General features: G+C 33.5%; 2 protein-coding genes across 4 annotated transcripts in view; one reads left to right on the top strand and one right to left on the bottom strand.

Moving 5' to 3' along the window:
* Window positions 1-2,697, top strand: part of LOC134845282 (dynein light chain roadblock-type 1-like) — an 18,006-nt gene extending 15,309 nt beyond the window's left edge. Inside the window, exons 2-5 of the mRNA XM_063862227.1 lie at window positions 799-866; window positions 972-1,047; window positions 1,411-1,578; window positions 2,427-2,697. Coding sequence (XP_063718297.1) covers window positions 864-866; window positions 972-1,047; window positions 1,411-1,578; window positions 2,427-2,473 — 294 coding nt within the window. The 5' untranslated portion in view covers window positions 799-863 and the 3' untranslated portion in view covers window positions 2,474-2,697. The remainder of the gene's footprint in view (window positions 1-798; window positions 867-971; window positions 1,048-1,410; window positions 1,579-2,426) is intronic.
* Window positions 2,698-10,541: 7,844 nt separating this feature from the next.
* On the bottom strand, window positions 10,542-18,021 carry LOC134844507 (uncharacterized). 3 transcript variants are annotated; one of them, XM_063861217.1, is made up of 4 exons: window positions 17,852-18,021; window positions 15,984-17,027; window positions 12,243-12,434; window positions 10,542-10,778 (listed from the first exon to the last, which is right to left on the bottom strand). In XM_063861217.1, the coding sequence occupies exons 2-4, from the start codon at window positions 16,204-16,206 to the stop codon at window positions 10,555-10,557; spliced, it is 639 nt and encodes a 212-aa protein (XP_063717287.1). In that variant the 5' UTR covers window positions 16,207-17,027; window positions 17,852-18,021; the 3' UTR covers window positions 10,542-10,554. The 3 variants fall into 3 exon arrangements, with proteins under 3 accessions (XP_063717287.1, XP_063717285.1, XP_063717286.1); XM_063861215.1 differs by lacking the exon at window positions 17,852-18,021 and adding an exon at window positions 17,548-17,770 and having other exon boundaries at window positions 15,984-17,050; XM_063861216.1 differs by lacking the exon at window positions 17,852-18,021 and adding an exon at window positions 17,689-17,710 and having other exon boundaries at window positions 15,984-17,050.
* Window positions 18,022-24,803: the final 6,782 nt, after the last annotated feature.

Below are 24,803 nucleotides of genomic sequence, written 5' to 3'. Positions count from 1 at the left end.
AGTGTTAATTGAGTTACAAGTTTTTTGCGGAATTTTAGTTTGATTATTTTTAATAAATTTAAATGAAATTTAAATAAATGTGTATTTTTTGCTTCGTTCATTAATGTACACTAGTTTATAACGTGATGATTGTGCTCGCGATTAGAAAGCGTTATCAATTTGGAACATAGAATTAATCTTGTAAATAATTCAACCAAAAAATCTTTTTTTCTCAAATCAATTTTCGTTAGTCAACAGACATAATTTGAGCATGCTTCCATTTCAAAAATCCGTTCTATTGACTATGTTTTTTTTGGTTTATGTTTAATTGGCTTAGTGGTTTCATATTGCATCTTTGGATGGGCGAAACAAATTTTCTGTGCGTGTGAGTCTTGAGGGGTAATTTAATTTTGTTTTGAAAGTTTTCAGGTTTTTTATGAATTTTTTTTGTGGCTCAACGGGTGTCTGCTCAAAAATTGTGCGCTTTAATACAGCTTTGTTTCTATGCAAACATAATTTTCATGTTAACAAACAGATTTTTTTCCAAGACAAATATAAAAAACTGGGTTCAGCTAGCTTTCCTCGCTTTTTTAAAAAAAATCGACTTGGCGGCTTTCGTTTCAAATTCTGTCTGCTAGTTTGTCATGCTATGTTTGTGCTGTATCTCAAAAGTGAAAAGATCTGCTTCGTTTCTATGTCAATATTTTTCATAACTCACAAATAAGTTTTGTGAAGTTCAGCTTCGCCCGCCTGTGGTTTCATTTTAAGCTTTTTTTCTGCAATTTCCTACCTGAATTGTTATAAATGGATGCTCTTTTCAGATATCTATAGAGTTATCTTCTAACAACCCTGCTTCAGTTTAACAGACAATATATCAAGCAATCATGGTAAGTTCGGGTCACTATTTGATGTATGTCTTCTTTTTTTGCGAACTGTTATAAGTTTTGTGTGTATCTTTGGTTGAGTTGTATTAGAATGTTGAGTTGATTTAGAGTGAAGTTGAAGAGACTATCAAGCGCATCCAGCAGCACAAGGGCGTCGAGGGAGTCATCGTCTGCAGCCACGATGGTAAGATCCAGTCAAATGCCAATTATTTTCAGGTAGAAAGACCCCTTCACCAAGTGAACTAAAGTTAAAACTTCTTGAGCGCAAAAAAACAATACTTCATTAAAAGTTGGACAAAAAGTCGATGAACGTAGTTCACACTGTTATATAGGTCGCATTGTTTTTTTTGTTTTTTTTTTAGGAAAAGTTTTTTTTTTGGGTGGGGACGCCGCATCTTATTTCGTTTGGTTTCTGTTTCAATGTTTTCAGCTTTGCGAAATTTTAATAATGTTTTTAGTTGATTGTATATCAAACTCAGTGTTGCCATAAATATAAAAAAGACTCCTTTGTTGATTCTATCCACACTAGTATCTCTCTCTTCTCTAGGTATCCCGATTCGGTCTAATTTGGAGAGTGGTCTGACCAACCACTACACCCACTTCGAGCACAGTCTGGTCGACAAGTGCAGAAGTATGTTGAGGGAGATCGACCCCTCCAACGACCTCACCTTCATCCGTATCCGCAGCAAGAAGAACGAAATACTCATCGCCCCAGGTACCTCACTCTCTCTCTCTCTCTCTCCCTCTCGCATTAATATCGTCAATATCTCAGTTTATAACTAGCTTTTTAGCCAGCAATTTTATCTCTTTTTTAAACAGACAACATAAGCTAGCCAAAAATACAGTAGTTATAGAAAAATTATTTAAAAAATGGTTTGAAATCAGCGAAAATTATGCTAGTTTGGCTCTCGAAAGTTTCAACCTGTGATGTTGCCTTTGCTCTGTTTTTCTCTTGAATAGAGAGTTTTTGAACAGTCTGCTAGAAAGTAATTCTATTGGATTAGAGATATTTCTCGGACTTCATTGTTGACAGGCTTGGCATGAATCTGCGCGAATAAGTAGTTAAATTATGCGATGCGGACTCATGGCAATTTTTATCAAATATTCGGGCCGTTCTGCGGAAAAACTAAAATTCCGCAGGAAAAAATGCGGAAATTTTGCCAAAAAACCATATTTTAGCAAAAATTGTTCTTTTGACGACCCTCTCAAAAGAAGTGCGCACGAAACTTTTTAATTCATTTAATTTAGAAATTTTTTTGGTACTTGAGTTTTTCAAGCTTCGAATTTTTTTATTTGCAATAAAAAATCACGCAAAAAAAATTAAAGAAGTTCTTTTGTGTGTTCAAAATGCTTCAATTATGCGGATATTCTGCTATTTTCGATTTCGAATTTAAGACTTATTATGCGGTAATTATACGGGAGTATACGTCGCAGATTTATGCCAAGCTTGATTGTTCAGAGGCAAAAACACTTGTTAATAAAAATAAAATGTGCTGCTATTAAAATTTATCAGAAGTTCAATGCAACCCTGAAATTTTTCATGAAACTGTTTTTCTGTTTCAGACAAAGACTACAGTTTGGTGGTAATTCAGAACCCAACAGCAGAATAAACTTCAAAACCAGTTCAAAACTAGAAATGCCTTCCAAATCAGAATGAAAAAAAAAGAAGAGCTATGTTTGATATGAACTCATACCAGCATAATCGCACTAAACTCACCTTTATGTTAACTTAGTAATTCTGTGGGAACATCTCTTCGAGAAGAGTGTAAATATTAAATTTGTGATATGTTCTCTTCGTTATGTGAATAAATTTAGAATAACAATTTCATTGAAACACATTCAAAAATGCATAAAAATTGAGGCTGAACACAAAGTTAGTTTTAGAAAACTTAATCACTTTTAATTGCAGAAGTATCTTCGAGTTATACCAGGGTGGGGGATTTTTTAAAGTGTTCAGAGCATCTGAGTTAGAATCAGTTTGAAACAGAGTATTTAAAAACATGTTTAAAACAAAACTAGAAATAACAAAATTTATCCCGTTTTGTGATACGCTAGCGTTGACGCACTTTTGTCGCAAATTTCTACTTTTTGTCCGATTCTTGTGAGACCAACTGGCGGTGGAAAAAAAAAGAAAATGACTTTTTTGGAAAAACATTTTTATTTGTTGAATTGATTGTTTAAGAAAAATGAACGTAGTGAGGACTCTGGTCTTGCTGATTTTTTTTTGGTTTTTTTTCAGTAAGAGTCTCTAATAACTGCAGATGTACATTCATACATATTAATGCATTTATGAAAGCACTTAGGTATATATGCACTTTTTGAGTTCAATTGAAATAAAACTGCTGGAAATAGCGTAAATAGAATTCTCCAAATGCGAACATGGAAATGACGCGAGAAAACGTGAACGATTTCTAGTTTCGAAAGTAGAATTGCAGCGAAAAAAAAACTTTCATGTTGATCCAGTTTTTTCAAGTTGGGTTAATGTTGCCAAAAAAGCGCCAATCGTAAATTGGTCTAGAAACTCAAAGAGCTTAAAGGGCATCTATTTTTTTCTTCGAGAGTCGAAAGTTGTTTTTTGTCAAGAAATCAGTGTTTTTTTAAGTTTTTTTTTGCGATCATTACTCTTTTCCAATCTTCGATTGGCGATGTTGAACGATAGCTTTTTTTCATTCCCATTTATCTTATTTAAAAATTTTTCAGCATATTAGTAATTTAAGAAAGTAGCAGAAATAGGGACTGCGTGCAAAAGAACATGAAAAGAACACTTTACAAACTGTCTTTTGTAAAGAATCCGGATTTCCTCTTCCTAAACTTAATTTAAAAACTGCATAGACGCTTCTGTTGTAATTGCTGATTCATCAACACATCTACAAAAGAATCCCATAAAAACAGTCCAAACAGTTCGTTCGGGGAACTGATAAAAATTTTCAGAATTTTTGAATGTAAGCGGATTACGGAGAGCTTCATTGACAAATCGCGCTGTCTCTGTGGTGCGCATTATTTTTTAAAATACAACAAGACTGCTCGTATCAGGGCGAAGCCCTGAAAATTCCGACTGCATTTTAAGGTCTATGGAGCATTAATAAGATGAAAAATTTCAAAGTAATAAAAAAAATATAAAAATTTTTTTGAAAAAAATTGAGATTTTATTTAAAAACATCCCCCCACACGTCATTATGTTTTTTCGTTTTTTATTGCAAAACAGACTCTAGTGGAAGCATTCTGTTGTAAAAATCAACGACCGATTTTAAACAATGAATGTTTATCTAAGTGGCAACAAACGAAGTGAATTATCATTTATTCAAGTAGCGTGGTTTTTTTATGATTTAAAAAAAATTGTTCAGGCACAAATTTGTCGCGTTTAGGCTTCCGAATCACAATCAAACAATGATCTGCAATTACAAAAGCACAAATGGCGCAAAATACATGAATGATTATTAGTTTGGAAGATGCATTTCATTTTTCATAATTTCGAGCAGATTTAAAGGCCTTACCTTTAACTGCTGATCGAATTTTTTTCAAATCGTCTAATTTATCGCGCGTTAATTGTCCCAAATTGGCCAAAATGGCAATCTTTAAACCCCCATAACTTTACGAAAAAGGATCACAGGTGAAATATCTTTTCAAATTTGAGCTCAGGACAACAATAGTTTTCGAATGATATAAAAAAAACTCCGTCAAAAATGGCTAGTTAAAAAGTCGAAATTTGTCTGAAGAAAAAAAAAACCACCCCGAGCACAAATATTCCGTTACTTTCGTATCGAAAGTCGGAACAAAAGCTACTGAAACTTAAAGCTCTTCACACTTCATGGTCGGAATAACCAAAGAAATAGATTGACCAGAATTTGTTCCATTCCAACTTTTTGGCAAACTAATGACTTTTTTAATGTCAATCGAAAAATGATTCCAGACTATTTTGTTGATCTTTCGTTTTCCTTCTTTTCGCGCCAACAGTTTTCACCCATTCGGTTTTATTTTTGTTATTATTTTTATTGACAAAGTTATTTTTTACTTAAAAGTCTTGATGACTTTTTGTTTATTCTTTCAGGAAAAAATCTTAAAACTTGTTCAAGCTCAAATTCGATTTTTCGCGGTTTGAGTTCAGAATTTATAAATATAATTCAGTTCATTTGCTCGGTTGAAAGGAATGTAAGTTTCGATAAAGTACAGCAAAAAACAAACATCGAAGGCTAAGGATAAACTTGAATAATTTTTAGTTCAATTTTATTATTTCACTGCGGCACAAAAATTATCTATTGATCCATTTTTTTCAAATTGGATAGTTTTACGACAAAAGTGCCCATCATAAACACTGCTTGAAGTTCATAGAGTTTCATTGCGATATAATTTTAATTCTATATTCATAAGGTGAAACATGTTTTCAAACTTTCAAAACTTGTTTAGGAAATTTTCCTTGTCTTTTAGCCTTTTCCAACTGTCTGTTGGTTATATTTGAAATATGGCCTGAAATGAGCTAACTTCTTTGTTGATAAAAAATTATTTGTTGAGCAAAACTAAGAAAAGTTTTAATTATTCAGTTTTTCATCAATGTTCAGGCCAGTCTCGTAAAAATACAGCAAATTAGCAAATTTGAAAAAAAAAATTATGTTTTTTCGTTTTTTATTGCAAAACAGACTCTAGTGGAAGCATTCTGTTGTAAAAATCAACGACCGATTTTAAACAATGAATGTTTATCTAAGTGGCAACAAACGAAGTGAATTATCATTTATTCAAGTAGCGTGGTTTTTTTATGATTTAAAAAAAATTGTTCAGGCACAAATTTGTCGCGTTTAGGCTTCCGAATCACAATCAAACAATGATCTGCAATTACAAAAGCACAAATGGCGCAAAATACATGAATGATTATTAGTTTGGAAGATGCATTTCATTTTTCATAATTTCGAGCAGATTTAAAGGCCTTACCTTTAACTGCTGATCGAATTTTTTTCAAATCGTCTAATTTATCGCGCGTTAATTGTCCCAAATTGGCCAAAATGGCAATCTTTAAACCCCCATAACTTTACGAAAAAGGATCACAGGTGAAATATCTTTTCAAATTTGAGCTCAGGACAACAATAGTTTTCGAATGATATAAAAAAAACTCCGTCAAAAATGGCTAGTTAAAAAGTCGAAATTTGTCTGAAGAAAAAAAAAACCACCCCGAGCACAAATATTCCGTTACTTTCGTATCGAAAGTCGGAACAAAAGCTACTGAAACTTAAAGCTCTTCACACTTCATGGTCGGAATAACCAAAGAAATAGATTGACCAGAATTTGTTCCATTCCAACTTTTTGGCAAACTAATGACTTTTTTAATGTCAATCGAAAAATGATTCTAGACTATTTTGTTGATCTTTCGTTTTCCTTCTTTTCGCGCCAACAGTTTTCACCCATTCGGTTTTATTTTTGTTATTATTTTTATTGACAAAGTTATTTTTTACTTAAAAGTCTTGATGACTTTTTGTTTATTCTTTCAGGAAAAAATCTTAAAACTTGTTCAAGCTCAAATTCGATTTTTCGCGGTTTGAGTTCAGAATTTATAATTATAATTCAGTTCATTTGCTCGGTTGAAAGGAATGTAAGTTTCGATAAAGTACAGCAAAAAACAAACATCGAAGGCTAAGGATAAACTTGAATAATTTTCAGTTCAATTTTATTATTTCACTGCGGCACAAAAATTATCTATTGATCCATTTTTTTCAAATTGGATAGTTTTACGACAAAAGTGCCCATCATAAACACTGCTTGAAGTTCATAGAGTTTCATTGCGATTTAATTTTAATTCTATATTCATAAGGTGAAACATGTTTTCAAACTTTCAAAACTTGTTTAGGAAATTTTCCTTGTCTTTTAGCCTTTTCCAACTGTCTGTTGGTTATATTTGAAATATGGCCTGAAATGAGCTAACTTCTTTGTTGATAAAAAATTATTTGTTGAGCAAAACTAAGAAAAGTTTTAATTATTCAGTTTTTCATCAATGTTCAGGCCAGTCTCGTAAAAATACAGCAAATTAGCAAATTTGAAAAAAAAAATTATGTTTTTTCGTTTTTTATTGCAAAACAGACTCTAGTGGAAGCATTCTGTTGTAAAAATCAACGACCGATTTTAAACAATGAATGTTTATCTAAGTGGCAACAAACGAAGTGAATTATCATTTATTCAAGTAGCGTGGTTTTTTTATGATTTAAAAAAAATTGTTCAGGCACAAATTTGTCGCGTTTAGGCTTCCGAATCACAATCAAACAATGATCTGCAATTACAAAAGCACAAATGGCGCAAAATACATGAATGATTATTAGTTTGGAAGATGCATTTCATTTTTCATAATTTCGAGCAGATTTAAAGGCCTTACCTTTAACTGCTGATCGAATTTTTTTCAAATCGTCTAGTTTTTCTTACAAATACTTAACAAATTGAAATTCTTGAAACATTGGAAACTGCCTGTTGGTCCTTGTTATGTTCCAAGATTTGTCTTGTTTCAACTGAAATCTAGTTTTCCGTATACAAAATACAAAATCGAAAAATTTACCCCAAAAACAGATCAATTTTGGCTTTTTATTTAATCAAAAACTGTACCAAAAAAACTACTGCTAGGAAAATCAAATCAAAATAGCCCAATAAAGTCTAAAAAGAGCATTTTTAACGAGGCCGAATCGTGTAATTTTTGAATTGTTAGTGGATTTCACAACAAGGACGCTTCCTTTTTTCTTCTTTTGTTTCATTTCCTTTGCTCGTTCCGACAAAGTCTTAACTTATTTAAAGGCTTGTTTCTGATTTTCAGAGACCTACACCCAATTAAATGTTTGCCTATCTATTGAAAATTTTGACATTTTTATGTTATTTCCGAAAACTCTTATGATTTTTTTGAATTTTTGTTTAATAGACAAAAATGTCGTTTTTTCTAAATAAGACGCCAACTTTTTAAATAAAAATTGATTTTGAATATTTTGCACATTTTTTGGGAAATTAAATTATTCTTAAAGTTTTTTGGGCTTCGTAACCAGCTCAGTTTGATGTAACTTTGTCAATAACTGACTCAATAGCTTTTGATTGAATTAAAAAACCATTTTTGGGGCAAATTTTTAGGCCTGGATTCAGCAAAACACGCTGTACTACATCAATTTTGCTAACTTTTTATGCAGAAAGTTTTGTCTTCATCATTTTTCACCTAACTTCATCATTTTTCACCTAACTTCAACCCAATTTGAGAAAAACTCGTTATAAATTTTAAGTTTTGTGCGTTTTGTTGGGACACCGGGGAGCTGTGACGATGTGGTTACGTCCCCACCTCTCAGTGGAAAGGTCGGATGTTCGAGGCACACCATGATCCGTGCTCGTTGCTTGAAAGTGAGGCAACATTATCCAGCCCAGAAAAATAACCAAAAACATTGCATGTAGTTCTTAAGTAGGGGTACAACAGCGGTTCGCCGTGATAAGCTGTATAGCTCATATGTTGGCCCTTTTCCTCGTGGATGAATGGTCCAAAATATGTTCCCCCAATTTATATCATTACTCTATCAGCGCAATTCCGTGTATTGAAGTCGCAGCACTCTTTTTCACTAAAAACTTCTAGATCAAATTCAATTTTTCGTGGTTTGAGTTCAGAATTTATAATAATAATTCATTTCGTTTGCTCTGTTGAAAGGAACGTAAGTTTCGATGAAGTACAGCAAAAAGAAAACATCGAAGGTAAACGATAAACTGGAATAATTTTAGTTCAATTTTATTAATTCATTGCGGCACAAAAATTATCTAATGATCCATTTTTTCAAATTGGATAGTTTTACGACAAAAGTGCCCATCATAAACACTGCTTGAAGATCATAGAATTTCATTGCGATATAATTTTAATTCTAAATTCAAAAGATGAAAAATGTTTTAAAACTTTCAAAGTTTGTTTAGGAAATTTTCTTTGTTTTTTTTCTACCCTTTTCCAACTGTCTGTTGGTTATAATTGAGTTATGGCCAGAAATGAGTTAACTTCTTTGTTGAAAAAAAAATTATTTCTTAAGCAATATGAAGAAAAGTTTTAATTATTCAATTTTTCATCAATGTTCAGGCCAGTCTCGTAAAATTACAGCAAATTCGTTTTTTTGTTGGTTTTTTATTGCAAAACAGACTCTAGTGGAAGCATTTTGTTGTAAAATTCAACAACCGATTTTAAAAAATGAATGTTTATTTATGTGGCAACAAACGAAGTGAATTATCATTTATTCAAGTAGCGTGGTTTTTTTAGGATTTAAAAAAATTGTTCAGGCTCAAATTTGTCGCGGTTAGGCTTCCGAATTACAAGCAAACAATGCTCTTCAATTAAAAAAGTACAAATGGCGCACAATACATGAATGATTATTAGTTTTGAAAATGCATTTCTTTTTTCATAATTTCGAGCGGATTTAAAAACCTTACCGTTAACTGTTGACCGAATTTTTTTTCAAATCGTCTAGTTTTTCTCACAAATATTTACAAATTGAAAATTTTGAAACATTGGAAAATACCTGTTGGTTCTTGTTATGGTCCAAGTTTTGTCATGTTTCAACTGAAATCTAGTTTTCTGTATACAAAATACAAAATCGAAAAACTTACCCCAAAAACAGATCAATTTTGGCTTTTTATTCAATCAAAAATTATACCAAAATAACTCTTGCTGGGAAAATCAAATCAAAATAGCCCAGTAAATTCTAAAAAGAGCAAATTTAACGTGTATTTTTGAATTGTTAGTGGATTTCACAACAAGGACGCTCCCTTTTTCCTTCTTTTGTTTCATTTTCTTTGCTCGTTCCGACAAAATTTTAACTTGTTTAAAGGCTTGTCTCTGATTTTCAGAGACCTACACACAATTAAATGTTTGCCTATCTACTGAAAATTTTGGCCTTTTTATGATATTTCCGAAAATTTTTATGATTTTTTTAATATTGTTTAATAGACAAAATTGTCGTTTTTATTGAATAAAACGCCAACTTTTTAAATGAAAATTGTTTTGAATATTTTGCACATTTTTGTGAAATTAAGTTATTCTTAAAGTTTTTTGGGCTACGTAACAAGCTCATTTTGATATAACTTTGTCAATAACTGACTCAATAGCTTTTGATTGAATGAAAAAACCATTTTTGGGGCAAATTTTTAGGCCTGGATTCAGCAAAACACGCTGTACTACATCAATTTTGCTAACTTTTTATGCAGAAAGTTTTGTCTTCATCATTTTTCACCTAACTTCATCTTTTTTCACCTAACTTCAACCCAATTTGAGAAAAACTCGTTTTAAATTTCAAGTTTTGCGCGTTTTGTCGGGACGCCGGGGAGCTGTGACGAAGTGGTTACGTCTCAACCTCTCAATGGAAAGGTCGGATGTTCGAGGCACACCATGATCCGTGCTCGTTGCTTGAAAGTGAGGCAACATTATCCAGCCCAGAAAAATAACCAAAAACATTGCATGTAGTTCTTAAGTAGGGGTACAACAGCGGTTCGCCGTGATAAGCTGTGCAGCTCATATGTTGGCCCTTTCCCTCGTGGATGAATGGTCTAAAATATGTTCCCCCAATTTATATCAGCACTGTATCAGCACAACTCCTTGAATTGAAGTCGCAGCACTCTTTTTCACTAAGAACTTCTCAAAATAAATTTCAAATATTTATTATATAATAATTTCTAAGAATTGAAAATAAGATGAAATAAGTTTCATTACTGTTATTTTTCACACTTGGGATGGCTCTGCTGAGCTTCTGCAACACTTAAAACATCGGCAGCATTTGCAAGTGCAGTTGACCCCTAAAAAAAGAGCGAGAATGCAGATTAGAAGGTGAGGAACAGGGGCAGCAGAGGCGAAGAAGAACCCGTTGGAGAGGTGCACTGATAGGCCTTCGTACTCTGGGCTCAGTTGTTCGGCAAACAGAAGTAATGCGCCTATTTGGAGAGCACCTGAAAAAAAAACAATCCAAGATTCAGATTTAAGTTATGATTTTAAATTGACTTTGTATATTTGGTTTTTATGGTAATAATTGTAATTACACTTGCGAAAAGCAAGGGTATTGCAATCGGGCACTAGACTTTTTCCGCAAATAACTTTGTTCAGAAAATGGTCAAATTATAATCAGTATATTTTTTTGCCATTGGTATATACAAATGGTTAATTAATAGCATGGTTACTGTATTGGCCTTGTGTTTACGGTAAGAGTTGAGTACTAATATTTTATCTGATTTGAACATTTTTCGTGGATTTTTTTGGCACAGAGGTCGTTCGGCTTTAATTCTGTCGGCTTATGTTTTTACTCTATGTTCTATGTTCTATGTTCTAATGTTTTAAATCTAGAAATTATGTTGGTTTTATAACTATTGATCACTAACAGTAAGCTTTTCAAAAATCTAAATCAGCCTTTTATACCCTCCGTAACACAATTAGAAAAAGTAAACATGGAAAAAAAAAATTTTTGAAAAAAATTGACATATAAAAAAAAAATCAGTTTTCAGTTTTTATTGTTTAAAATAATTAAATTAATTTCAATCAATTTTCCAGCGCATTTGGCGTAGAGGTAATAGATATGCTTGGAACGACAAAGACTCGGGGTTCAAATCCAGTCAGAATTTGTTTTTTTTTAATCTAAAAACTTTTTGCTTTTTCGGGCAATCGTTTGTCTCTTTTTTTTTCGGCTCAATTCCCTTTGAACGGATATTTTTCGACTTTTAGAAATTCAACTTTGAATGACAATAAACTATCAATTTTAGACTTTTAATTAAATTTTTACAAAATTTTCCCTAAAATTTTCAAAAATTTTGCTTTGTGGGTCGATGAGCACGGAATTTTTCCGCATGAGAATTTTGTTATCGGAATTAGGATTGTAGGGTTAATACTGCTACGTAGTTTTTGTTCCGATGCAAAACCGTTCATTTGTCTTATTTGGCAAGCTATTTTTGTTAAAACTGAATTCTCTTCCAGACAAACTGATACGAAGATTTGAAAAAGCTGGTAGATTTAACTTTTTTCTTCGATCGAAGTCTTGTTTGCTACTTTTTATCGCCGTGCTTTTTAAATCTGATACTTTGGGCTATAATTCATACACATCCTTATCGGTGACCGGAATAGCAGAAAAAGCGCTTTTGTGTCATTAATCTGTCAGAAAAGCATTCACAGAAGCTAGGACATTAACTACAATTTATATTGGGCCAACATAATTCATAGTTAATGACCTTACTTTTGCGTCCTGATTTTTTGACCCTAGCTTTTGTAACGTTTTCAGAAAATTCAACTTCATTTACTGTTTTGTGGTCAAAAAAAATTGTTGACGAAGGAAAAATCGGGAACTGCTCACTTCCTGGAAGTACACACTTCCTGGAACTAAATACTTCCTGGAACTACGCACTTCCTGGAAACATGATTAATATTACCTTGTAGTAAACTGGAGAGAGCAAGTAGAGCAGAGTAGCACTTGTAGTATCTGCCGTCTTCCTCCCGCAGACTGGCGTGATCAACCGAGGAGGTAGATTGACAGTGGATCCAGGACTTGAGAAGCAACACCCCACACAGACCCCCAACTATACAGGCGGAGATGAGCAGAGTGCGGGTGGTGTAGATGAACACTAGAAACAAAATCAAATCAACAAATATATCATTCATTTGGAATGGCTTAAAATTCTGTAGTGTGTTTTGTTTAGACCATTGAAAATGGGGAGCAATTTTGAATTCGGGTGTGTTTTAGTCTTTTAATTCTGTTTTTATTATCCACGCGAAATCAATTACCACAAGTAATCATCGGAATGGGTAAAGTGATAATCTTTTTCAGGCCATTTCAGCCGTGATTTGAATTCTGGGAAAAAATTTTCATAAAACATTTTCTCAGTGTTGAGAAAAACTGTCTTAATACTTTTGAGTTTCAGTTCAGTTTCGAGCGAGTAAAGCTATCAAGCAGGCTTACATTAAAAACGACGTGAAATTTTAAGTTTGCACGAGTAAAGCGATATCTTGGGAATAAAACCCTAAAAGTTTCAAAAAAAAATAAACTGGAAAAAGATTAATTTTTTTTATAAATTAATTTTGTTTTTCCTGTAATATTTTGCAAAAATTTTAACCCAATTTGCCTATTTTACTATGACAGTCAAGTAAGCCTACGTTCTGGCCTTACAATCAGATCCTGTTATTATACCACGCACAAAAAAAACGAGACTAGTTTGAAAAAAGATCGAAATAGATCCCTTTCCTTTTCTTGATAATCCTGATTGAGGTCACCGATACATAAAATATAGATGCTTTTTTGCAGAAGGTAACAAAAATTTTGCCACATCTGATGATACATTTCATTACCTAAAGCTACTAAAGTTTAAATTTTAAATACTAATTTTTTCCAAAATTTCTTGATTTTTTAAATAACACTAGTCCATAGACATCAAAGGACAGTCGAATCCTTCAATGTGTCACCTTCATACGAGAAGTCTCGTTTTATTTTCATCTCGAGTTGTTCTCAACGGCTTCACTGGTTCCTCACAAGGTAGCAAATGTTACAGTACTTGGAAATTAATTTTTAAATTATGTCTCGTCAAAAATGTTTATGCCACATTTGTATTCGTTTGGTTCAATAATCTTTTTTGCTCAACACTCATTTGCGAAGAAATTTATACATAATAAGTTGTTTTAATTTTGCTTTAATCTCCGAGTTAAATGAAATTGAGTTTTCCTGGTGACCTTGAAAATTGGTGAGTCTTCCTGGTGACTTAGATCTTGAAAACTATTTGTTGTTTTTTCTAATGTTTTTCTGTTCCCGCATTTTCGAAATTTTTTGCGGATAGAGCAGATTCTTATACTTAGTCTACCTGTTGTTGTTCCGACCATAGAAAATGGGAAGGAACTTTGTATTCGGGTGTGCTAAATTTTTTCGTTTTTTTTTTCGTTTTCCGCTCAGAATCAGATACCACAAATAATCATCGGAATGGAACGAGTAAAATATCTTATTAAAGCCCTTTCAGTCGTGATTCGAACGAGATTACAGAACTTTCGAACAATTTCGCAGTGTCAAGAAAACAGGTTTGACTATTATAGTTTTCGATCTAACTTCGAGGGAATAAAGCGAGCTAATTGGTTTTTTACGCTCAATTTAGTCTGTTTACATTAGTTTTTTTGTGGCTAATTTAACTTTCACGGGCCGAGAAAAACTCGTTAAATTTTTTGAATTTTTTCGAACAAACAAATTAAAAGAGCGAGTAACCTTAACCTGTTTTTTTTTGTGTCAACCAATTGAGTTGTCAGAAACAATTATCAGATTGAGTGGAATGATATATCGTAATGAAGCTTTTTCAGCCTTGATTTAAACACAAGTTTCAAATTGTCAAAAAATTTTCCAAGTGTTGAGAAAAACGGATTGACATTTCAGTTCGATTTTGAGCGAGCAAAGCAAGCTAACAGGCTTAATACCATAGAACAACCTTCAAAGTTTTTCCTAAAAAAAACAAAAAAAAAATTAAAATTTTGTTGAACTTCTTTGCGCTTTCGATTAGCAAGACCTTTTTTCGGTTTAACAACTTGCTTAACAAAATCAGTTGAATCACTTACTTGTTATGCTACTAGGCAGCTGACATGCTCAATTTTATGTTGTTTTCGTCCTATACGTGTTGTATCGCAGGTGGTGCGAAGATCAGCTTCACCTCTGTGTTATATATATTTTTCGTTTTTCATGTACAAGAAGCTTGTTGATCGAATTGTGTAAATTATTGTGACTGTCACCTTTATCTAAAACGTTGGCTCCTGCATGATCTTTTTATCACACAATGCAAAAAACGACATTTTCTTTTAAAAAAAAACATCTTTTTTTAAACATAATGGTCGGAACTTTCTGAGCTACTTGTTTTCAGCTTATTTATGTTTTCCATGTGACTACGACACTTCAATTTGCTCGACCATATATAACTGAATGAAATTGTTAGCTATTGCAAGATGAAACTCAGTAATTAATATTTCTAGTGATCAATTTCATGCAAAATAATTTTTACACAGGCTTTTCAACTACAAGTTTCGACTTTCATAGAAAATCATATCATCCATTGGTAAAAAATTTTTTGGAAAAATGCTCGTACAATTTTCATAATGATTTAAGAGGCTCTAGATATTTTTGTCTCATTTTTTTTTTCTTTTTTTCTTAATTTTCTTAAAAATTTGTGAAGTGTTCTTATATAAGAGAAATATATGACAAGCACTTTTCCAAAAACAAGTTTTTCGAACACAATAATTTCAACAAATTTTTTGTCCAACCTATATTTTTCATGTTGTGAAACAAACTAAGCCGGTCAAAAAAGTAAACCTCTGTATTTTTGTTTTGTTGCTGTATAAAAATAAATTATAAAACGCTAATTTACACATTTATCCATGAAATTAGTACCAGTTAAGCTATGGATCTTCTCAATTGAGAAAAAGCCTGGTTTTCTTAAAACAAAACACAAAACATTAAGTGAAACTCAAAAAACATAAAGTGAAACTCAAGAATCTTTTTTGTTTAGTTTCTATTTGTAATATCATACAATCAATTGTAGGGTAAAATGCTTTTCATGACATTTTCATACAAATTTTTTAGACTGCAGAATTGGACGGAAAGGTAGGCTATGATAAAAGGCGGAGGCGGATCACATGGCAGAGGCGGATCTATCTAAGATTTTCTCGAGAGGGGGGGGGATTATCAAAAGTTTTTTTAAAAAAATTTGTCGACTATTCTTTTAGGTCTACCAAGTTGATTTTCCGAATGCTGCCAGAACACTATAATAATCCTATTTTGACAAAATATTTTTGGCCGCAGGTCAAAATTTTTTGAAAAAGCAGGTCAAAATTACCAGTTTTTTCGGCGCGCGCTCCCTTTCATAATCGTTATATATTGGCGTTGAAGGCACCTTCAGAAAAACTTTAGGGTGAGGATGCTGATATTGCAAAAGAGAGAAGCAAACATGCAATTATTGGAAACTGTTGTCTGTTTTATGCTTATTTTACAATTTTAAGTTCATTGCTTGCATAAAATGGAAAGCTTGGTACGAACTGTTTATTTTATTGACACAGCAGCTGGCTATTCTTGCTTCTTGTCTTTTTTAACTTTGCATAATCTTACAGATTTTTTTTTGCATGTAGAAGCATACCGTAGAAACAAGTCTTTTTACCTGGTGTGGACGATGGCTTTGTGTTCTCGCATGTCATCTGCAGATCTTGGTCGATGAGTCTGAAACATTTCTTCCACAGACTACCATAGCCCTGGATGGTCCCATATATGGCAAAGTTACCCCCAAAAGTAAACCAGACTTCCCTGGTCAAAGCGAACACCAACACGGCCACACTAATAAATTCGAAAATAAAACAGAGAAAGTAAACCAAAGAAATACACATAATTTTATAACTTTATTAACTTCCGGTCATTGACCAGATGATGAAAATTTTGACCGAAACAATTTAATTATAATTGCTTACAAGGGGATAATTTTTTCTGTTCAAAGCTGAAAAATAAGTGTCGACCAAAGGTGAGTTTTATTTAAAACTTTACCCACAGTCTATTCGATTTAAATTTGAGTCATGACAATTTGGCTCATGAAATTGTCTGCAAGATGTGGAGTAAATTAATTGAAACGAAATTCTTCGCAGAATTGATAACAAAAGCTTCAAACTCGATTTTTGTTCAAAAAAATTGAAATGATTAGGATTTTCTCTCTGTTTTTTGCAATCCGGTGAAAGAAGCTTTCTGAAGACTTTGAATCGGTATTTGGAAAACCGGTGTATTTTTTATTATGCTTTTAATCTGCAGATTATAATCATGAAACGTGTGACAAAGATGCTTATGGTTGGTTTTTAAGGATGTAATTATCTTTGAAGTTCCATTCGGTTTTCAAATTAATTCACTTTGAGCAAAAAAAAACAACAATAACAACAAAACCGCGTTTTTTCAATTGAGACAAATTTGACCATTAAACCAAATAAAAAGAAAACATAATAGCAAGCGTGTTTGAATGGATTGTGATCTGTAATGCTAAGAATAAGGGAGGTTTTTCTAATCAAAGTCAATAGCAAAGGCGGATCATAGTTCGACTTAGCTTTTCATCAAAACAATTTGGGCGACTTTGTTTTCGGGTCTAATTTAATAATGGGTAAAATTGGCTTGCTGGGGGGATAAATTGAAAAATTTGTCGCTTTTTAAGGCGAACCCAGAGCTCATACTGTTATAAGTTTAAAACGTAATCTAGAAAGGACGAATCTCTCATTACCGAAGGACCAAATGGCCGAAAATTATCTTAGCCAATCAGATTACTTAATTGAAATTTTTTTTTAATAGGCTTGAAAAACATACAGTTTTTGGGCAGTTTAAAGGACGTCAATTTATTCAAACTTTTCGGCTATTGGGTTGTTTTGTCGTAAAGTTAGCCCAAAACAGCCCCGATCTAGAGATCCGTTTAAAAACTGCATCTGATAGATTTCCCCTGAGAGTTTAATATCGGGTGAGATAAGAAAAATGGAGCACAATGAAGCAAAATTTGGTCACTTGTTAATTTCCAGCAAATTCACGCCCTTCCAACTACATATAACTCAAAAAAAAATTATTTCCTTTAGTACTAATATTTTTAAATGTCAAGTAAGCTGTGTAACATTTTAGTATGTTATCAAATATTTTAATATCAATATTTTTATGTGAAATTAAGTTTTTATGTGAAATTAAGAATTGTAAAAAATAAACGTCACAGCATCAAAAATTGAAAATGTTTTTAGTGTTTTTGAGCCAGAAAATGGAGGCCGTAATTTATAACATTTAACTGAATTAATTCCAGTTAATCAAGTCAACGTGTTATAAGTATTAAGGAAATTGTATATTGGCTGTCAAACCATTTTTCAAAGGAAAAACCGTAGGTAACATCCATTTAAAATTGGATTTCAAGTCAGTTTTTTATAGATGCATTAACTGGCCACTTTTAGAACGGAAATCACGCTAAGTGACTGTTAATTTAAGATCGAGTATTTTTGCGGCATTTTTGACATGGCCGATCACTTGAAGTCAATTTATGGCCAATTTTTCGTCCTTTCTAGGTGTCTGGCTTCGCCTGGGGAAACTCTCTAGGACAATGAACTGAAAATTTAATCATCTCAAAAACCAATTTTTCGAAAATTGTTCACGTATTTGTTGGAAGGAAGAATTTGCTTGTTTGATGTCTGCATAATTTAGACTGATAATCCAAGTAATAAGCTTCCTCATGTCAAATTAATGCCATGAATACTCCTTTGTTTTTCCAGAATCCTATTGAGGGGGGATTATCCTGGGGCCATGGAGGACTTGACGTTCAATAGTATGCATTGTTTTCCAAGGAACTGGCGATGGTATGAATACTTAATTTTCCTGGTAAAATTTAACCAAAACCGAGCCAAGTAAACAAAGATTATAGAATTGCTTTTCCATCTTTCACTCTTGTATGTGATTGCTTTTAAAACTGTTTCTATGTTTTTTTTTCAGTTTTTTTTAAAGGTTATCAATTAGATATACACAGTTTCTTGCCTGCAATTAGAATGCTAGGCTATGCAGGGGCTGATATAGGATTTATCGAGGGGGGGTGGATTTTCAAAAAAATCGGAGCCTTTGTCCTTTTTTGTCCTCACAAATCACTACAAATATCCTACCTACTTTGACCTTATTTTTTGCGCCAAAGAAGGCAGGACTTCGCAAAAGTCCTCCCTTCTTTTTGGATTAGATAGTTTCACTGAAACTTTTATAATTTTTTTTGTGTTTATCGAAAGACGAATCGGTCCACCGGAAACTCCCGTGACTTCTTGGCTGTAACCAGCTGAGTTAGGACCGAGTTGGTTAACTCATAGAGTAATTTCGGATAGGGTACACCGTCTGCTCGTCACGCTATCTTATTTTCGGCCGGATAGATTCGTGCAACTTCTTAGTCTAATACCGATCCTAATCTTACTCTTATACTATCTAGTCTCAGGTTGTTTAACTAGTCTCTGCTAGGCTCAATAGATCTAGGGTATACTGGTTTATTGCGGTTGCTGAAGTGCTCGGGAGAGTCCAACTAATTTCTAAGTTAAATTCAAATCTCTCTGGTGCTGAAATTACAAGTAACTTCAGCACTTACAAATAAGTGGGTTGTTAGTTAGATGGATCATGATTGGTTAATATTAAATACTTTACATTGGTAAAATGTCTAAATTATCCAATCATAAAATGTAGTCTAGATCAGGTTCCACCCATCCGGGTTTTACAGAGTTTTTTAGAATAGTTCTTCTGCAATTCGAAGGATGGATGATGGACGTTGGTGTTTGGCGAACATCTTATTTCTTCTGTTTCCTCTTTGTTAAAGAAGTTCCAGGAAGCTGGAGTTAGAGACATAAGACGTTGTGTCTTCTAGTGACAACGACTAAGTCTTTGCAACAAACTCAAATCTGATTTCAGAATGGTTTGCTATGTCAGGTTTTTCTGTTCTGCGTGGAGAACTTCTTTTGTGTCTGATCTAATTTGGGAATGGCGTGGAGATTGTGCGTGGAGGGGATGCCTGGTTACTCGGATCTGTACGTATACTTGAACATCGAGGTGGTCATTGGTCTAGTTCAATGAAGTCCTTTTCTGCGAAGTCAAGTCGTACTCTAAATCCTTTGAGTTGTGATTGTGAGTGGCATATCGATTGTGGTTGGCCATTCTCTCTCGAGTGTAGTGGGGTCGTTTTGTCTTTAGATGTTCGTCCTTGGTGTTGTATTCTGATCTATGTATTGCATAATGTAATTTACATTTTATAAAACATTTATTAGTTTAATATTTTTTAATTATGATTTTAGTTAGTTGTTTTCACAAAAGCTTTTTGTTTTAGTTCGGTTATTTTGAAGAGTTACTCACACTTGAGTAGCTCTTATTAAAAATAGAGGTGTGGTCACAAAGCGTGGATGTAGCGCGGTGGGTTAGGCCGGCTATAGAGCATGCTCAGGACGTCCTTCCTGGTGGGTTAGGCCAGGAGTGCGAGTATGATTTCATGCGGTTTTTGTGAGGGGTCCTGTTATGTGACAACGTTTTATGTTGGGTTTGTTGTGGTTTTTCTTATGTCTTGTTGGTTATGTCCTTTTTCCAAAAAGCAAATTGTTCGTGGTATGGGTTTGTCTTTCGACTTTTTTGTGTTTTATTATTTCTTTCTTAGACTTTATAATAGTCTTCAAAAGAATAAATTATCCAGTTTTAAACTGGGTTAATCCGGTTTGGGTACCGTTGGTTTCCTTTTCTTAGTCATGCTGTTATTCTATGATTTGTGGTATTTAGTAAGCTGCGTTGGTTAGTTTTGTTTAGTATATGATTCCTTTCCAACCGGGTTAAAGGAAGGTTTGAAACATGTTATTATATGTTAGAGTTGTTGAGTGTGAAAACTTGAAACTGAAATTCATTATTTTAAACAATTCTTCGTGGGCGAGCTGTGCGAGTGTGGATAGAATTTCTGTGCGAATGAATGAGAATATCAAAAGGTTAGTACTGCATTTGCATTTTATTAATTTACTGCATAGAATTTGGAAATTTACTGCTAGTTATGGGGGAATTTTAAGTTACAAATTTTCATCATAATTAGATTTACTGCTTGTGGGGAAAATTTTAGAAATGAATTTACTGCATTGATATTAAATTTATAAATTTATAAGTGTAATTGATTAAAAGAATTTTTAAAATTGTTTGATGAAATTTGCGATTTTTATTTGTCTTTTGTGGTTTTTGTAGGTGATTGTCGGATGAAAGCTAAAAATCTAAAGAAAACATGGATAAAGAATGGTGAGTTTTTAATATTGTAATTAGTTAGTAATATTCATTTAATTCATACTTACCTGTTAGTCGTCGGGGAAAAAACCGTGGGGGAAGATGTCGTGGATGAGATCGGAATTTGTTAGTAGTTTAGCTAAGATGCGGATGATATTTTTAGTCTGAAGCAGTGGCCAAAGCAATTGAAGTGCCTTAATAGTGGTTAGTTCTTCAGTGCCAACTGCAAACTCATAAGGTGTGTTTTGGATTAGATTATATAATTTGTGATTGAATTTAGTGTTGTGGATGAATTCTAAAATTGGGATTTCTATAGGTTGTACAAACTCGTGCGGGATAAGGAAGGGTCGGGATTCTTCGGCGTTGAAGGTCTTGGTGATGGGACAGAAGATGTACATTTGGGTTATGGGATCATAATTGCGAAGAATACCATGAAGGTTAGTATCTTTAATGCAATATGTGAAATTTAGGAAAAATGGTGAAGTGTATTTGGAATTAATGAATTGAAAGCGATGGTGTGGTTGTCTAGAGGGTGTGTGTAGGTCAAAGTGATTTTGGATGAAGCGGTAATAACTATATGTGTGGGTTTGTTTAGTGCGCAACATAATATCGTGTGAGCAGTGTAAATCTCTTTCGTGTGGTGCAAGGAAATGAAAGGTTAGTGAAAATATTTGGAAGCGTTCTTTAAAACTTTCGTATGCTTGTGTGTCTGTTAGTGCTTCTGAAATAATGTGATCAAACTTTCGGTCGAAGATGTTTAGTGTAAATATATATGGTGTCTTGATGAAAAATTTCTCGGTAATTTGTGGATTAGCGAAGCGATCGTCGTCTAAGAATTGATCTTTGTTAGCTCTGATGATGTTGTGATCATAGTATTCGAGTGTATATTCGTTAGCTCTAGGTGCAGTGTGTGTTTTTAGTGATTTTTTATATCCAACGTAAGTAAATTGTCTAGCGGTTAGTGGTGTAGTGAGTCGATATAGCATGTCCGTATTTCGCTCTATATCGATGTGAGTGTTAGATAAAGGTAAGCAAAGAGGGTTAGTAAAATGATAATATGAGGTCCAAGAGAGAGTGGGCATTAAAACGTATTCATCTACAAAGTTGCGTGTTTCGTTAGTGTCGTGGGGGGTGTTTAAGGTGTATTGTGGAAATGAGGGTAAGGTGATGGCTAAAAATTCTTTTGTGTTAGTATGCTTGGGATGGTTGATGTATTCACGGGCTGTTCCTGGTTTTGCTGGGAAAGGATGGTTGGGGAACTTTCTTTTAAAAGTGCGGTAAGCTCTATTAGTGTTGAGTGAAGATTCAGTTGATGTGGATGATGGTGCTAATGATTCAGTATAATTTGAAGAGGGTGTAGGGGTAGGGGGGTTGGATGAATTTATTGTGGAGGAGATTTGGTTTATGGTTGGGGTATTAAGGTGGTAGGGTTGTTGTTGAAGGGTAATAAAATTATCTAGCTCTGGGGAGATTCGGGGGGTGTCTGGAGAATGAGATGATTGGTCAGAATGGTATGAGGAGTAGGTTGGTTTAACTTGGGAAGCATAAGAGGGTGTGGAAGTGATTGGGTCAGGGTTATTGGATAATATGGGTTGAAAAGGGGGTTGAGAAAAATTAGAAGAATTATGAAAATGATTTGATGGGGATGGTTCTGAGTCGGCAAATTCATCGGGGGTTTCAATATTCGGGTTATTGAGTTGTGAGATGGAATATAAAACTGAGATGTGTGAATTAGTGTCGGAATTCATGCCTGATGTTACATTACTAGATGGAAAATCGGGTGGCGGAAAAGCAAAAAGTGGTATTATTGGGATTGGAGAGGTAAGATTGGTTGGGTGGGAATTTGATCGGTGTAGTGATCCAAGTTGGCGGCTCATCGTGGGCTAAAAAAATGATTATTTTGAGACTGAAAAGCGGTGGTATGGGGTTGTTCAATAATTTGTTCATAAGTATTTTGATCTTGTGACTGGTGTGTCATTATATGTTGGATGGGACTTTGTGATGTGGTGAGTCGAAAATTTGGATTATGTGTGATGGCTAAATTTCGAAAATTTCGTGGGACTAGGGATAGTGGATGGTTATTTGGTAGGGGTGGTAATTGTGGTGCCGTTGGCGTTATGTCTACATTATTATGTTCTTCGTCGTATGTATTTTGTCGTGTTGCTATTTTTGTGTTATATTCTTTTATTTGTGCGTCTAAAAGAATTTTGTTTATAGATGTAGAAAAGATTCCAAAAAATCCTGCAAAGAGTATGCGTGCTACGCTTGCTTGTCTGTTTACTTGTGTGTGTATAGCACATGTGTTGTAGATTCCTTTTAAAAGTGAGAAAAGAAATCCAATAAAGTTAAACATTGCGTATAAAATAGTCAATTTTTCTAAGATGTAGTAGGGCCATCCTAGAAAATCGAGGATCTCATTTTTGAGTGTAACAAAGCTAAAAATGTTAATTGGTGATATATCTTGGGGACGGTATTTTTCACCGTTTAGATATATATAATCTTTAATGTCTTTAAAATATCCGCTATAGTCTTGCGTGTAGATATCGGCAAATCCTGCGGTTTCTGCAAGTTTGCGTAAATTTTGGTCTATTGATTGTCTTTGTATAGTGTCCATTTGTGTTAATAATTCTTGGAATTGTTGTGTTCTAATGTGATGTTGAATATCTGATTTTGAATAGATTCCTATTGATTGTAAGTCTATATTTGGGTTTCGAGCAATAGCGCGAATGCTTTCTGGTGAAAATTTTTTGAGTGATTGCATTAATGTGGGATATGGAGTGAGAAGATAATATTTATTTTCATCAGGGTTTAGTTGTACTACATTGTGGCTGTTTTCTGATCCACATGGGACTGCGGTATCCCAGAAATAGGTTCTTCGTGAAAGTGTATCCACGAAATGTACTTTATTCTTATAAAAGATAGGGATTCTTTTATAACATCGTTTATCTTCAAAAACGTATAGTGGTGATACTTTTTTAGTACAAGTATAAAACCATAAGATGTTTCCTTCATAGTCCAAAAAATTTGATCTATTTCTAGATAATAAGTATCCTGCGTAGGGTATTTTTAATACTGCTAGTGCAAGTGATTGTAATATTTGTGTTCGTTCTAATTCGCATAGTTGGTGTAGTGTTTCTAATTCGGAGAGTGACATTTCTTGAAAAATTCGGCTAATTGTATAATCTAGTTTCATATCTAAATGAATATCATAGTGGATATTACCGAAATATGTAGTATTCATTAGTGATAATTCTTGTAAGCGTGTGCTTCTGGTGTCATGGGGTTTTAGATGTCCACCAGGTTGTCCGTTACTTTTTTCAAAATTAACTGGTATATAGGATGTTCCTTCGTTTGGAGGATGACCTGTGGCATATGGGTCGATTTTTATTTTTCCAGTGGTCATGTCGAATCCTTTTTCGTATTCAACTAATATCTCGGAGTATTGTGTTTTGTGAAGTGGGTTTCTGTATTTACATGCAAGTTCTGTTTCTTGATATATTTGAAAACGTGTCAATTTATTTTCTATATTGTGTATGTTTCTAAAATTAGAACTTAGTTTTCGTGATGGATGGACTTGTTCATATGGAATTGATTGTATAAAATATTTTTCGTGAAATTTTATCATACGAGCGTGTATTTTTGCTACTTGAAATGTTGTACATGTATCTTCGGGGAACCAAACAATGGTTGCTTGTGTTCTCGTTGTAGGGTCGCAATAACCTTGATCATTTTTACAAGGTAATCGGATTCCTTGATAGATCATTGTATTATCTGATAAATCTCGTGTTAGTTGTATTTTTTCGAGTTGTATTTTCCAATCGAAAAACATTATTTCTTGGTATCCTTTATTTTTTGTGTCTGCTTTGCAGTTTGATGGGTCATTTATACCAATGTGTGGTATCCAATGTTTATCGTGTAGATCATAGGTTAATCGTCCGTGTGCGCCGTTATACGGGTATTTTTCGTCTAGTTTTATATGTCCTTGGTGTCTTTCAAGTTGTGATTGATGTACAGAGTCTGAAAAAACTTGAAAATTAACTAACTTTCTTTCGGAGTTTTTATTTTGTGTGATGTTTAGTCTTAGTAATTCATTTTTACAATCGTCGGGATTGAGATGTAAAAGACGTTCTATATTACTCTGATAGAATGATTCATGGTCAAGTCGGTTTTTGTTTCCGTTCGAGACTTGTGAACAATGTACTTTCTTTTCGGA

This window comes from Symsagittifera roscoffensis, chromosome 4 (genome assembly GCF_963678635.1).
Source record: "Symsagittifera roscoffensis chromosome 4, txSymRosc1.1, whole genome shotgun sequence".
Taxonomy (NCBI): Eukaryota; Metazoa; Xenacoelomorpha; order Acoela; family Convolutidae; genus Symsagittifera; species Symsagittifera roscoffensis.
This window is presented reverse-complemented; position numbering and strand designations above follow the sequence as displayed.